Source organism: Anopheles funestus (genome assembly GCF_943734845.2).
Source record: "Anopheles funestus chromosome X unlocalized genomic scaffold, idAnoFuneDA-416_04 X_unloc_56, whole genome shotgun sequence".
Classification (NCBI taxonomy): Eukaryota; Metazoa; Arthropoda; class Insecta; order Diptera; family Culicidae; genus Anopheles; species Anopheles funestus.
This window is the reverse complement of record NW_026045183.1, coordinates 1-15,221: the sequence shown is the minus strand read 5'-3', so window position 1 is coordinate 15,221 and position 15,221 is coordinate 1. Positions and strand designations below refer to the sequence as shown.

General features: G+C 38.7%; 1 protein-coding gene and 1 long non-coding RNA gene across 16 annotated transcripts in view; one reads left to right on the top strand and one right to left on the bottom strand.

Annotated features, from left to right (window-relative positions):
- The window catches only part of LOC125773827 (uncharacterized), a 29,958-nt gene extending 23,838 nt beyond the window's left edge, over nucleotides 1-6,120 (bottom strand). The window contains exons 1-3 of one of the 15 annotated variants that reach the window (XM_049444432.1): nucleotides 2,053-4,480; nucleotides 542-1,863; nucleotides 8-163 (exon numbers count right to left, since the gene is read on the bottom strand). In XM_049444432.1, coding sequence (XP_049300389.1) covers nucleotides 1,606-1,863; nucleotides 2,053-3,504 — 1,710 coding nt within the window. In that variant the 5' untranslated portion in view covers nucleotides 3,505-4,480 and the 3' untranslated portion in view covers nucleotides 8-163; nucleotides 542-1,605. Of the gene's footprint in view, nucleotides 1-7 lie in introns of those variants that run through there. The other 14 variants (XM_049444446.1, XM_049444445.1, XM_049444439.1 and 11 more) reach the window with 14 other exon arrangements.
- Nucleotides 6,121-11,499: 5,379 nt separating this feature from the next.
- LOC125773831 (uncharacterized) lies at nucleotides 11,500-15,201 on the top strand. The gene is made up of 3 exons (XR_007420401.1): nucleotides 11,500-12,354; nucleotides 12,886-13,399; nucleotides 15,026-15,201. It is a non-coding gene; the product is annotated as an uncharacterized LOC125773831 (long non-coding RNA).
- Nucleotides 15,202-15,221: the final 20 nt, after the last annotated feature.

Genomic DNA, 15,221 nt, shown 5'->3' with positions numbered 1-15,221 from the left:
TTAGCACATCGGCGTGGAATAACTTTTGGTAGCTGATGAGCAGATCTTTCCAAATCTGTGTTACAATTGAAGATCCATTGGAAACTGACCGAGTTATAAGCATCCAAAGTGGCAAAATGAGGAATTTTTTAGGAAAAATTGAGAAAATTTTAAGTCTTTGTACCTCGAATAACTTTTTCCACAGACAACTTAGCACATCGGCGTAGAATAACTTTTGGTAGCTAATGACCAGATCTATTCAAATATGTGCTACAATTGAAGATCCATTGGAAACTGACCGAGTTATAAGCATCCAAAGTGGCAAAATGAGGAATTTTTTTGGAAAAGTTGAGAAAATGTTAAGTCTTTGTACCTCGAATAACTTTTTCCACAGACAACTTAGCACATCGGCGTAGAATAACTTTTGGTAGCTAATGACCAGATCTATCCAAATATGTGCTACAATTGAAGATCCATTGGAAACTGACCGAGTTATAAGCATCCAAAGTGGCAAAATGAGGAATTTTTTTGGAAAAGTTGAGAAAATGTTAAGTCTTTGTACCTCGAATAACTTTTTTCACAGACAACTTAGCACATCGGCGTAGAATAACTTTTGGTAGCTAATGACCAGATCTATCCAAATATGTGCTACAATTGAAGATCCATTGGAAACTGACCGAGTTATAAGCATCCAAAGTGGCAAAATGAGGAATTTTTTTGAAAAAGTTTAGAAAATGTTAAGTCTTTCTACCTCAAATAACTTTTTCCACAGACAACTTAGCACATCAGCGTAGAATAACTTTTGGTAGCTGATGAGCAGATCTTTCCAAATCTGTGTTACAATTGAAGATATATTGGAAACTGACCGAGTTATAAGCATCCAAAGTGGCAAAATGAGGAATGTTTTAGCAAAAATTGAGAAAATTTTAAGTCTTTGTACCTCGAATAACTTTTTCCACAGACAACTTAGCAAATCGGCGTAGAATAACTTTTGGTAGCTAATGAGCAGATCTATCCAAATCTGTGTTACAATTGAAGATCCATTGGAAACTGACCGAGTTATAAGCATCCAAAGTGGCAAAATGAGGAATTTTTTTGAAAAAGTTGAGAAAATGTTAAGTCTTTGTACCTCGAATAACTTTTTCCACAGACAACTTAGCACATCGGCGTAGAATAACTTTTGGTAGCTAATGACCAGATCTATCCAAATATGTGCTACAATTGAAGATCCATTGGAAACTGACCGAGTTATAAGCATCCAAAGTGGCAAAATGAGGAATTTTTTTGGAAAAGTTGAGAAAATGTTAAGTCTTTGTACCTCGAATAACTTTTTCCACAGACAACTTAGCACATCGGCGTAGAATAACTTTTGGTAGCTAATGACCAGATCTATCCAAATATGTGCTACAATTGAAGATCCATTGGAAACTGACCGAGTTATAAGCATCCAAAGTGGCAAAATGAGGAATTTTTTTGGAAAAGTTGAGAAAATGTTAAGTCTTTGTACCTCGAATAACTTTTTCCACAGACAACTTAGCACATCGGCGTAGAATAACTTTTGGTAGCTAATGACCAGATCTATCCAAATATGTGCTACAATTGAAGATCCATTGGAAACTGACCGAGTTATAAGCATCCAAAGTGGCAAAATGAGGAATTTTTTGGAAAAGTTGAGAAAATGTTAAGTCTTTGTACCTCGAATAACTTTTTCCACAGACAACTTAGCACATCGGCGTAGAATAACTTTTGGTAGCTAATGACCAGATCTATCCAAATATGTGCTACAATTGAAGATCCATTGGAAACTGTCCGAGTTATAAGCATCCAAAGTGGCAAAATGAGGAATTTTTTTGGAAAAGTTGAGAAAATGTTAAGTCTTTGTACCTCGAATAACTTTTTTCACAGACAACTTAGCACATCGGCGTGGAATAACTTTTGGTAGCTAATGACCAGATCTATCCAAATATGTGCTACAATTGAAGATTCATTGGAAACTGACCGAGTTATAAGCATCCAAAGTGGCAAAATGAGGAATTTTTTTGGAAAAGTTGAGAAAATGTTAAGTCTTTGTACCTCAAATAACTTTTTCCACAGACAACTTAGCACATCGGCGTAGCATAACTTTTGGTAGCTAATGACCAGATCTATCCAAATATGTGCTACAATTGAAGATCCATTGGAAACTGACCGAGTTATAAGCATCCAAAGTGGCAAAATGAGGAATTTTTTTAGAAAAATTGAGAAAATGTTAAGTCTTTGTACCTCAAATAACTTTTTCCACAGACAACTTAGCACATCGGCGTAGAATAACTTTTGGTAGCTAATGACCAGATCTATCCAAATATGTGCTACAATTGAAGATCCATTGGAAACTGTCCGAGTTATAAGCATCCAAAGTGGCAAAATGAGGAATTTTTTTGGAAAAGTTGAGAAAATGTTAAGTCTTTGTACCTCAAATAACTTTTTCCACAGACAACTTAGCACATCGGCGTAGAATAACTTTTGGTAGCTAATGACCAGATCTATCCAAATATGTGCTACAATTGAAGATCCATTGGAAACTGACCGAGTTATAAGCATCCAAAGTGGCAAAATGAGGAATTTTTTTAGAAAAATTGAGAAAATGTTAAGTCTTTGTACCTCAAATAACTTTTTCCACAGACAACTTAGCACATCGGCGTAGAATAACTTTTGGTAGCTAATGACCAGATCTATCCAAATATGTGCAACAATTGAAGATCCATTGGAAACTGTCCGAGTTATAAGCATCCAAAGTGGCAAAATGAGGAATTTTTTTGGAAAAGTTGAGAAAATGTTAAGTCTTTGTACCTCAAATAACTTTTTCCACAGACAACTTAGCACATCGGCGTAGAATAACTTTTGGTAGCTAATGACCAGATCTATCCAAATATGTGCTACAATTGAAGATCCATTGGAAACTGACCGAGTTATAAGCATCCAAAGTGGAAAAATGAGGAATTTTTTTAGAAAAATTGAGAAAATGTTAAGTCTTTGTACCTCAAATAACTTTTTCCACAGACAACTTAGCACATCGGCGTAGAATAACTTTTGGTAGCTAATGACCAGATCTATCCAAATATGTGCTACAATTGAAGATCCATTGGAAACTGTCCGAGTTATAAGCATCCAAAGTGGCAAAATGAGGAATTTTTTTGGAAAAGTTGAGAAAATGTTAAGTCTTTGTACCTCGAATAACTTTTTCCACAGACAACTTAGCACATCGGCGTGGAATAACTTTTGGTAGCTAATGACCAGATCTATCCAAATATGTGCTACAATTGAAGATCCATTGGAAACTGACCGAGTTATAAGCATCCAAAGTGGCAAAATGAGGAATTTTTTTGGAAAAGTTGAGAAAATGTTAAGTCTTTGTACCTCGAATAACTTTTTCCACAGACAACTTAGCACATCGGCGTAGAATAACTTTTGGTAGCTAATGACCAGATCTATCCAAATATGTGCTACAATTGAAGATCCATTGGAAACTGACTGAGTTATAAGCATCCAAAGTGGCAAAATGAGGAATTTTTTGGAAAAGTTGAGAAAATGTTAAGTCTTTGTACCTCGAATAACTTTTTCCACAGACAACTTAGCACATCGGCGTAGAATAACTTTTGGTAGCTAATGACCAGATCTATCCAAATATGTGCTACAATTGAAGATCCATTGGAAACTGACCGAGTTATAAGCATCCAAAGTGGCAAAATGAGGAATTTTTTTGGAAAAGTTGAGAAAATGTTAAGTCTTTGTACCTCGAATAACTTTTTCCACAGACAACTTAGCACATCGGCGTAGAATAACTTTTGGTAGCTAATGACCAGATCTATCCAAATATGTGCTACAATTGAAGATCCATTGGAAACTGACCGAGTTATAAGCATCCAAAGTGGCAAAATGAGGAATTTTTTGGAAAAGTTGAGAAAATGTTAAGTCTTTGTACCTCGAATAACTTTTTCCACAGACAACTTAGCACATCGGCGTAGAATAACTTTTGGTAGCTAATGACCAGATCTATCCAAATATGTGCTACAATTGAAGATCCATTGGAAACTGACCGAGTTATAAGGATCCAAAGTGGCAAAATGGGTAAAATTTTACGGGGCAAAGCCAAGGGTAATTTTTTTTATCCCTCTAATAACTTCTAGCACAGACATTGAATCGCTTTGTGATGTACGGATGAAATGTAGCAAACAGTTGGAACTACCCATAAAATCTTAAAGATAGACGATCCAATGTATAGAACCGGAGTAATGTGCGATACATGGTGAAAAATCGAGTGAAAAATTAACTATAAACTGTTTTTCCTCAATAACTCGAATACTAGACGTCGGAGGGGGGTGCCGTAGAACAATTTTTTGTAGCCCTTGAAATTACCTTTCGAATGATATATAGTGGTTTTTTGGTCAAAAAGTGACCCCGAGACTAGTAACCCTCCATACACAAAACCGCCTAAAAAGTTTTGGTTTTGCAAAATTTTGAAAAGTGCGTCAAAAAAATTTTTTCAAAAAGTACCAAATCGTGATCAGAACTCACTATAGACCATAAAAAGTGAAATCCGATGATCATTTGCAACACTTGGTCAATCGAGAAAAATTTCACTTTTTTACTAGAGTCGGGTACCCTGAACGAAAAATCGCTCAAGTGATGGTTTTTGGCCAATAACTCGAATACTAGACGTCGGAGGGGGGTGCCGTAGAACAATTTTTTGTAGCCCTTGAAATTACCTTTCGAATGATATATAGTGGTTTTTTGGTCAAAAAGTGACCCCGAGACTAGTAACCCTCCATACACAAAACCGCCTAAAAAGTTTTGGTTTTGCAAAATTTTGAAAAGTTCAAAAAAATTTTTTTTTCAAAAACTACTAAAACGTGATAAGAACTTACTATAGACCATGAAAAGTGATATCCGATGATAATTTGCAAAAGTTGGTAACTAGTAAAAAATTTCACTTTTTTACTAGAGTCGGGTACCCTGAACGAAAAATCGCTCAAGTGATGGTTTTTGGCCAATAACTCGAATACTAGACGTCGGAGGGGGGTGCCGTAGAACAATTTTTTGTAGCCCTTGAAATTACCTTTCGAATGATATATAGTGGTTTTTTGGTCAAAAAGTGACCCCGAGACTAGTAACCCTCCATACACAAAACCGCCTAAAAAGTTTTGGTTTTGCAAAATTTTGAAAAGTGCGTCAAAAAATTTTTTTCAAAAAGTACCAAATCGTGATCAGAACTCACTATAGACCATAAAAAGTGAAATCCGATGGTCATTTGCAACACTTGGTCAATCGAGAAAAATTTCACTTTTTTACTAGAGTCGGGTACCCTGAACGAAAAATCGCTCAAGTGATGGTTTTTGGCCAATAACTCGAATACTAGACGTCGGAGGGGGGTGCCGTAGAACAATTTTTTGTAGCCCTTGAAATTACCTTTCGAATGATATATAGTGGTTTTTTGGTCAAAAAGTGACCCCGAGACTAGTAACGCTCCATACAAAAAACCGCCTAAAAAGTTTTGGTTTTGCAAAATTTTGAAAAGTTCAAAAAAATTTTTTTTTCAAAAACTACTAAAACGTGATAAGAACTTACTATAGACCATGAAAAGTGATATCCGATGATAATTTGCAAAAGTTGGTAACTAGTAAAAAATTTCACTTTTTTACTAGAGTCGGGTACCCTGAACGAAAAATCGCTCAAGTGATGGTTTTTGGCCAATAACTCGAATACTAGACGTCGGAGGGGGGTGCCGTAGAACAATTTTTTGTAGCCCTTGAAATTACCTTTCGAATGATATATAGTGGTTTTTTGGTCAAAAAGTGACCCCGAGACTAGTAACCCTCCATACACAAAACCGCCTAAAAAGTTTTGGTTTTGCAAAATTTTGAAAAGTGCGTCAAAAAATTTTTTTCAAAAAGTACCAAATCGTGATCAGAACTCACTATAGACCATAAAAAGTGAAATCCGATGATCATTTGCAACACTTGGTCAATCGAGAAAAATTTCACTTTTTTACTAGAGTCGGGTACCCTGAACGAAAAATCGCTCAAGTGATGGTTTTTGGCCAATAACTCGAATACTAGACGTCGGAGGGGGGTGCCGTAGAACAATTTTTTGTAGCCCTTGAAATTACCTTTCGAATGATATATAGTGGTTTTTTGGTCAAAAAGTGACCCCGAGACTAGTAACGCTCCATACAAAAAACCGCCTAAAAAGTTTTGGTTTTGCAAAATTTTGAAAAGTTCAAAAAAATTTTTTTTTCAAAAACTACTAAAACGTGATAAGAACTTACTATAGACCATGAAAAGTGATATCCGATGATAATTTGCAAAAGTTGGTAACTAGTAAAAAATTTCACTTTTTTACTAGAGTCGGGTACCCTGAACGAAAAATCGCTCAAGTGATGGTTTTTGGCCAATAACTCGAATACTAGACGTCGGAGGGGGGTGCCGTAGAACAATTTTTTGTAGCCCTTGAAATTACCTTTCGAATGATATATAGTGGTTTTTTGGTCAAAAAGTGACCCCGAGACTAGTAACCCTCCATACACAAAACCGCCTAAAAAGTTTTGGTTTTGCAAAATTTTGAAAAGTGCGTCAAAAAAATTTTTTCAAAAAGTACCAAATCGTGATCAGAACTCACTATAGACCATAAAAAGTGAAATCCGATGATCATTTGCAACACTTGGTCAATCGAGAAAAATTTCACTTTTTTACTAGAGTCGGGTACCCTGAACGAAAAATCGCTCAAGTGATGGTTTTTGGCCAATAACTCGAATACTAGACGTCGGAGGGGGGTGCCGTAGAACAATTTTTTGTAGCCCTTGAAATTACCTTTCGAATGATATATAGTGGTTTTTTGGTCAAAAAGTGACCCCGAGACTAGTAACCCTCCATACACAAAACCGCCTAAAAAGTTTTGGTTTTGCAAAATTTTGAAAAGTGCGTCAAAAATTTTTTTTCAAAAAGTACCAAATCGTGATCAGAACTCACTATAGACCATAAAAAGTGAAATCCGATGGTCATTTGCAACACTTGGTCAATCGAGAAAAATTTCACTTTTTTACTAGAGTCGGGTACCCTGAACGAAAAATCGCTCAAGTGATGGTTTTTGGCCAATAACTCGAATACTAGACGTCGGAGGGGGGTGCCGTAGAACAATTTTTTGTAGCCCTTGAAATTACCTTTCGAATGATATATAGTGGTTTTTTGGTCAAACAGTGACCCCGAGACTAGTAACCCTCCATACACAAAACCGCCTAAAAAGTTTTGGTTTTGCAAAATTTTGAAAAGTGCGTCAAAAAAATTTTTTCAAAAAGTACCAAATCGTGATCAGAACTCACTATAGACCATAAAAAGTGAAATCCGATGGTCATTTGCAACACTTGGTCAATCGAGAAAAATTTCACTTTTTTACTAGAGTCGGGTACCCTGAACGAAAAATCGCTCAAGTGATGGTTTTTGGCCAATAACTCGAATACTAGACGTCGGAAGGGGGTGTCGTAGAACAATTTTTTGTAGCCCTTGAAATTACCTTTCGAATGATATATAGTGGTTTTTTGGTCAAAAAGTGACCCCTAGTCTAGTAACGCTCCATACAAAAAACCGCCTAAAAAGTTTTGGTTTTGCAAAATTTTGAAAAGTTCAAAAAAATTTTTTTTTCAAAAACTACTAAAACGTGATAAGAACTTACTATAGACCATGAAAAGTGATATCCGATGATAATTTGCAAATGTTGGTAACTAGTAAAAAATTTCACTTTTTTACTAGAGTCGGGTACCCGTACATTGAACATTTTGTATGGAAGACAACACTTGGTGCACCAAACTTTGTACCGCGAATAACTTTTTTGTCCGGCATCGGAGCGCATGGTCGAGGAACAACTTTTTGTAGCGCGTCACGAGACGCATCTAATTCTGAAGAAAAATCGAGAAAATGTTGAAAATTGGCCGAGTTATGGCAGGTGAAAGAAAAAGCTTGGGTCGCGAATAACTTTTTTGCCCGACATCGGAGCACATGGTCGTGGAAGACTTTTAGCTTGCATTTGTCGAGATCTATCCAAATCACAAAGAAAATCCAAAATCGGTCGGTAAATGACTGAGATATGGGCAAAAATAGGTTGAAACGTGGCACCGGGGTTGAACGGGGTTGAAATAGGCACCTTACTCGGTGGACACAAATCGGTACACAAAACAGGTTTTTCGCGAATAACTTTTGTGCCCTACGTCTGAGCACATGGGTGAAGAATACTTTTTGGTAGAATTTCACGAGATGTAACTAAAACAGAAGAAATTTTGGAAAAATGTTGAAAATTCACCGAGTTACATCGAAGAATAGGTGCAAATGTGAACATTTTGTATGGAAAACAACACTTGGTGCACCAAACTTTGTACCGCGAATAACTTTTTTGCCCGGCATCGGAGCGCATGGTCGTGGAACAACTTTTTGTAGCGCGTCACGAGACGCATCTAATTCTGAAGAAAGATCGAGAAAATGTTGAAAATTGGCCGAGTTATGGCAGGTGAAAGAAAAAGCTTAGGTCGCGAATAACTTTTTTGCCCGACATCGGAGCACATGGTCGTGGAGAACTTTTAGCTTGCATTTGTCGAGATCTATCCAAATCACAAAGAAAATCCAAAATCGGTCGGTAAATGACTGAGATATGGGCAAAAATAGGTTGAAACGTGGCACCGGGGTTGAACGGGGTTGAAATAGGCACCTTACTCGGTGGACACAAATCGGTACATAAAACAGGTTTTTCGCGAATAACTTTTGTGCCCTACGTCTGAGCACATGGGTGTAGAATACTTTTTGGTAGAATTTCACGAGATGTAACTAAAACAGAAGAAATTTTGGAAAAATGTTGAAAATTCACCGAGTTACATCGAAGAATAGGTGCAAATGTGAACATTTTGTATGGAAAACAACAGTTGGTGCACCAAACTTTGTACCGCGAATAACTTTTTTGCCCGGCATCGGAGCGCATGGTCGTGGAACAACTTTTTGTAGCGCGTTACGAGACGCATCCAATTCTGAAGAAAGATCGAGAAAATGTTGAAAATTGGCCGAGTTATGGCAGGTGAAAGAAAAAGCTTAGGTCGCGAATAACTTTTTTGCCCGACATCGGAGCACATGGTCGTGGAAGACTTTTAGCTTGCATTTGTCGAGATCTATCCAAATCACAAAGAAAATCCAAAATCGGTCGGTAAATGACTGAGATATGGGCAAAAATAGGTTGAAACGTGGCACCGGGGTTGAACGGGGTTGAAATAGGCACCTTACTCGGTGGACACAAATCGGTACACAAAACAGGTTTTTCGCGAATAACTTTTGTGCCCTACGTCTGAGCACATGGGTGTAGAATACTTTTTGGTAGAATTTCACGAGATGTAACTAAAACAGAAGAAATTTTGGAAAAATGTTGAAAATTCACCGAGTTACATCGAAGAATAGGTGCAAATGTGAACATTTTGCATGGAAGACAACACTTGGTGCACCAAACTTTGTACCGCGAATAACTTTTTTGCCCGGCATCGGAGCGCATGGTCGTGGAACAACTTTTTGTAGCGCGTCACGAGACGCATCTAATTCTGAAGAAAGATCGAGAAAATGTTGAAAATTGGCCGAGTTATGGCAGGTGAAAGAAAAAGCTTAGGTCGCGAATAACTTTTTTGCCCGACATCGGAGCACATGGTCGTGGAAGACTTTTAGCTTGCATTTGTCGAGATCTATCCAAATCACAAAGAAAATCCAAAATCGGTCGGTAAATGACTGAGATATGGGCAAAAATAGGTTGAAACGTGGCACCGGGGTTGAACGGGGTTGAAATAGGTTGAAATAGAGGTTTTTCGCGAATAACTTTTGTGCCCTACGTCTGAGCACATGGGTGTAGAATACTTTTTGGTAGAATTTCACGAGATGTAACTAAAACAGAAGAAATTTTGGAAAAATGTTGAAAATTCACCGAGTTACATCGAAGAATAGGTGCAAATGTGAACATTTTGTATGGAAAACAACAGTTGGTGCACCAAACTTTGTACCGCGAATAACTTTTTTGCCCGGCATCGGAGCGCATGGTCGTGGAACAACTTTTTGTAGCGCGTCACAAGACGCATCTAATTCTGAAGAAAGATCGAGAAAATGTTGAAAATTGGCCGAGTTATGGCAGGTGAAAGAAAAAGCTTAGGTCGCGAATAACTTTTTTGCCCGACATCGGAGCACATGGTCGTGGAAGACTTTTAGCTTGCATTTGTCGAGATCTATCCAAATCACAAAGAAAATCCAAAATCGGTCGGTAAATGACTGAGATATGGGCAAAAATAGGTTGAAACGTGGCACCGGGGTTGAACGGGGTTGAAATAGGCACCTTACTCGGTGGACACAAATCGGTACATAAAACAGGTTTTTCGCGAATAACTTTTGTGCCCTACGTCTGAGCACATGGGTGTAGAATACTTTTTGGTAGAATTTCACGAGATGTAACTAAAACAGAAGAAATTTTGGAAAAATGTTGAAAATTCACCGAGTTACATCGAAGAATAGGTGCAAATGTGAACATTTTGCATGGAAGACAACACTTGGTGCACCAAACTTTGTACCGCGAATAACTTTTTTGCCCGGCATCGGAGCGCATGGTCGTGGAACAACTTTTTGTAGCGCGTCACGAGACGCATCTAATTCTGAAGAAAGATCGAGAAAATGTTGAAAATTGGCCGAGTTATGGCAGGTGAAAGAAAAAGCTTAGGTCGCGAATAACTTTTTTGCCCGACATCGGAGCACATGGTCGTGGAAGACTTTTAGCTTGCATTTGTCGAGATCTATCCAAATCACAAAGAAAATCCAAAATCGGTCGGTAAATGACTGAGATATGGGCAAAAATAGGTTGAAACGTGGCACCGGGGTTGAACGGGGTTGAAATAGGTTGAAATAGAGGTTTTTCGCGAATAACTTTTGTGCCCTACGTCTGAGCACATGGGTGTAGAATACTTTTTGGTAGAATTGCACGAGATGTAACTAAAACAGAAGAAATTTTGGAAAAATGTTGAAAATTCACCGAGTTACATCGAAGAATAGGTGCAAATGTGAACATTTTGTATGGAAAACAACAGTTGGTGCACCAAACTTTGTACCGCGAATAACTTTTTTGCCCGGCATCGGAGCGCATGGTCGTGGAACAACTTTTTGTAGCGCGTCACAAGACGCATCTAATTCTGAAGAAAGATCGAGAAAATGTTGAAAATTGGCCGAGTTATGGCAGGTGAAAGAAAAAGCTTAGGTCGCGAATAACTTTTTTGCCCGACATCGGAGCACATGGTCGTGGAAGACTTTTAGCTTGCATTTGTCGAGATCTATCCAAATCACAAAGAAAATCCAAAATCGGTCGGTAAATGACTGAGATATGGGCAAAAATAGGTTGAAACGTGGCACCGGGGTTGAACGGGGTTGAAATAGGTTGAAATAGAGGTTTTTCGCGAATAACTTTTGTGCCCTACGTCTGAGCACATGGGTGTAGAATACTTTTTGGTAGAATTGCACGAGATGTAACTAAAACAGAAGAAATTTTGGAAAAATGTTGAAAATTCACCGAGTTACATCGAAGAATAGGTGCAAATGTGAACATTTTGTATGGAAAACAACAGTTGGTGCACCAAACTTTGTACCGCGAATAACTTTTTTGCCCGGCATCGGAGCGCATGGTCGTGGAACAACTTTTTGTAGCGCGTCACGAGACGCATCTAATTCTGAAGAAAGATCGAGAAAATGTTGAAAATTGGCCGAGTTATGGCAGGTGAAAGAAAAAGCTTAGGTCGCGAATAACTTTTTTGCCCGACATCGGAGCACATGGTCGTGGAAGACTTTTAGCTTGCATTTGTCGAGATCTATCCAAATCACAAAGAAAATCCAAAATCGGTCGGTAAATGACTGAGATATGGGCAAAAATAGGTTGAAACGTGGCACCGGGGTTGAACGGGGTTGAAATAGGCACCTTACTCGGTGGACACAAATCGGTACATAAAACAGGTTTTTCGCGAATAACTTTTGTGCCCTACGTCTGAGCACATGGGTGTAGAATACTTTTTGGTAGAATTTCACGAGATGTAACTAAAACAGAAGAAATTTTGGAAAAATGTTGAAAATTCACCGAGTTACATCGAAGAATAGGTGCAAATGTGAACATTTTGTATGGAAAACAACACTTGGTGCACCAAACTTTGTACCGCGAATAACTTTTTTGCCCGGCATCGGAGCGCATGGTCGTGGAACAACTTTTTGTAGCGCGTCACGAGACGCATCTAATTCTGAAGAAAGATCGAGAAAATGTTGAAAATTGGCCGAGTTATGGCAGGTGAAAGAAAAAGCTTAGGTCGCGAATACTTTTTTTGCCCGACATCGGAGCACATGGTCGTGGGAGACTTTTAGCTTGCATTTGTCGAGATCTATCCAAATGAACAAAGAAAATCCAAAATCGGTCGGTAAATGACTGAGATATGGGCAAAAATAGGTTGAAACGTGGCACCGGGGTTGAACGGGGTTGAAATAGGTTGAAATAGAGGTTTTTCGCGAATAACTTTTGTGCCCTACGTCTGAGCACATGGGTGTAGAATACTTTTTGGTAGAATTTCACGAGATGTAACTAAAACAGAAGAAATTTTGGAAAAATGTTGAAAATCACCGAGTTACATCGAAGAATAGGTGCAAATGTGAACATTTTGTATGGAAAACAACACTTGGTGCACCAAACTTTGTACCGCGAATAACTTTTTTGCCCGGCATCGGAGCGCATGGTCGTGGAACAACTTTTTGTAGCGCGTCACAAGACGCATCTAATTCTGAAGAAAGATCGAGAAAATGTTGAAAATTGGCCGAGTTATGGCAGGTGAAAGAAAAAGCTTAGGTCGCGAATAACTTTTTTGCCCGACATCGGAGCACATGGTCGTGCAAGACTTTTAGCTTGCATTTGTCGAGATCTATCCAAATCACAAAGAAAATCCAAAATCGGTCGGTAAATGACTGAGATATGGGCAAAAATAGGTTGAAACGTGGCATCGGGGTTGAACGGGGTTGAAATAGGTTGAAATAGAGGTTTTTCGCGAATAACTTTTGTGCCCTACGTCTGAGCACATGGGTGTAGAATACTTTTTTGGTAGAATTTCACGAGATGTAACTAAAACAGAAGAAATTTTGGAAAAATGTTGAAAATTCACCGAGTTACATCGAAGAATAGGTGCAAATGTGAACATTTTGTATGGAAAACAACAGTTGGTGCACCAAACTTTGTACCGCGAATAACTTTTTTGCCCGGCATCGGAGCGCATGGTCGTGGAACAACTTTTTGTAGCGCGTCACAAGACGCATCTAATTCTGAAGAAAGATCGAGAAAATGTTGAAAATTGGCCGAGTTATGGCAGGTGAAAGAAAAAGTTTAGGTCGCGAATAACTTTTTTTGCCCGACATCGGAGCACATGGTCGTGGAAGACTTTTAGCTTGCATTTATCGAGATCTATCCAAATCACAAAGAAAATCCAAAATCGGTCGGTAAATGACTGAGATATGGGCAAAAATAGGTTGAAACGTGGCACCGGGGTTGAACGGGGTTGAAATAGGTTGAAATAGAGGTTTTTCGCGAATAACTTTTGTGCCCTACGTCTGAGCACATGGGTGTAGAATACTTTTTGGTAGAATTTCACGAGATGTAACTAAAACAGAAGAAATTTTGGAAAAATGTTGAAAATTCACCGAGTTACATCGAAGAATAGGTGCAAATGTGAACATTTTGTATGGAAAAACAACAGTTGGTGCACCAAACTTTGTACCGCGAATAACTTTTTTGCCCGGCATCGGAGCGCATGGTCGTGGAACAACTTTTTGTAGCGCGTCACAAGACGCATCTAATTCTGAAGAAAGATCGAGAAAATGTTGAAAATTGACCGAGTTATGGCAGGTGAAAGAAAAAAGTTTAGGTCGCGAATAACTTTTTTGCCCGACATCGGAGCACATGGTCGTGGAAGACTTTTAGCTTGCATTTATCGAGATCTATCCAAATCACAAAGAAAATCCAAAATCGGTCGGTAAATGACTGAGATATGGGCAAAAATAGGTTGAAACGTGGCACCGGGGTTGAACGGGGTTGAAATAGGTTGAAATAGAGGTTTTTCCGCGAATAACTTTTGTGCCCTACGTCTGAGCACATGGGTGTAGAATACTTTTTGGTAGAATTTCACGAGATGTAACTAAAACAGAAGAAATTTTGGAAAAATGTTGAAAATTCACCGAGTTACATCGAAGAATAGGTGCAAATGTGAACATTTTGTATGGAAAACAACAGTTGGTGCACCAAACTTTGTACCGCGAATAACTTTTTTGCCCGGCATCGGAGCGCATGGTCGTGGAACAACTTTTTGTAGCGCGTCACAAGACGCATCTAATTCTGAAGAAAGATCGAGAAAATGTTGAAAATTGGCCGAGTTATGGCAGGTGAAAGAAAAAGCTTAGGTCGCGAATAACTTTTTTGCCCGACATCGGAGCACATGGTCGTGGAAGACTTTTAGCTTGCATTTGTCGAGATCTATCCAAATCACAAAGAAAATCCAAAATCGGTCGGTAAATGACTGAGATATGGGCAAAAATAGGTTGAAACGTGGCACCGGGGTTGAACGGGGTTGAAATAGGCACCCTTACTCGGTGGACACAAATCGGTACATAAAACAGGTTTTTCGCGAATAACTTTTGTGCCCTACGTCATGAGCACATGGTGTAGAATACTTTTTGGTAGAATTTCACGAGATGTAACTAAAACAGAAGAAATTTTGGAAAAATGTTGAAAATTCACCGAGTTACATCGAAGAATAGGTGCAAATGTGAACATTTTGCATGGAAGACAACACTTGGTGCACCAAACTTTGTACCCGCGAATAACTTTTTTGCCCGGCATCGGAGCGCATGGTCGTGGAACAACTTTTTGTAGCGCGTCACGAGACGCATCTAATTCTGAAGAAAGATCGAGAAAATGTTGAAAATTGGCCGAGTTATGGCAGGTGAAAGAAAAAGCTTAGGTCGCGAATAACTTTTTTGCCCGACATCGGAGCACATGGTCGTGGAAGACTTTTAGCTTGCATTTGTCGAGATCTATCCAAATCACAAAGAAAATCCAAAATCGGTCGGTAAATGACTGAGATATGGGCAAAAATAGGTTGAAACGTGGCACCGGGGTTGAACGGGGTTGAAATAGGT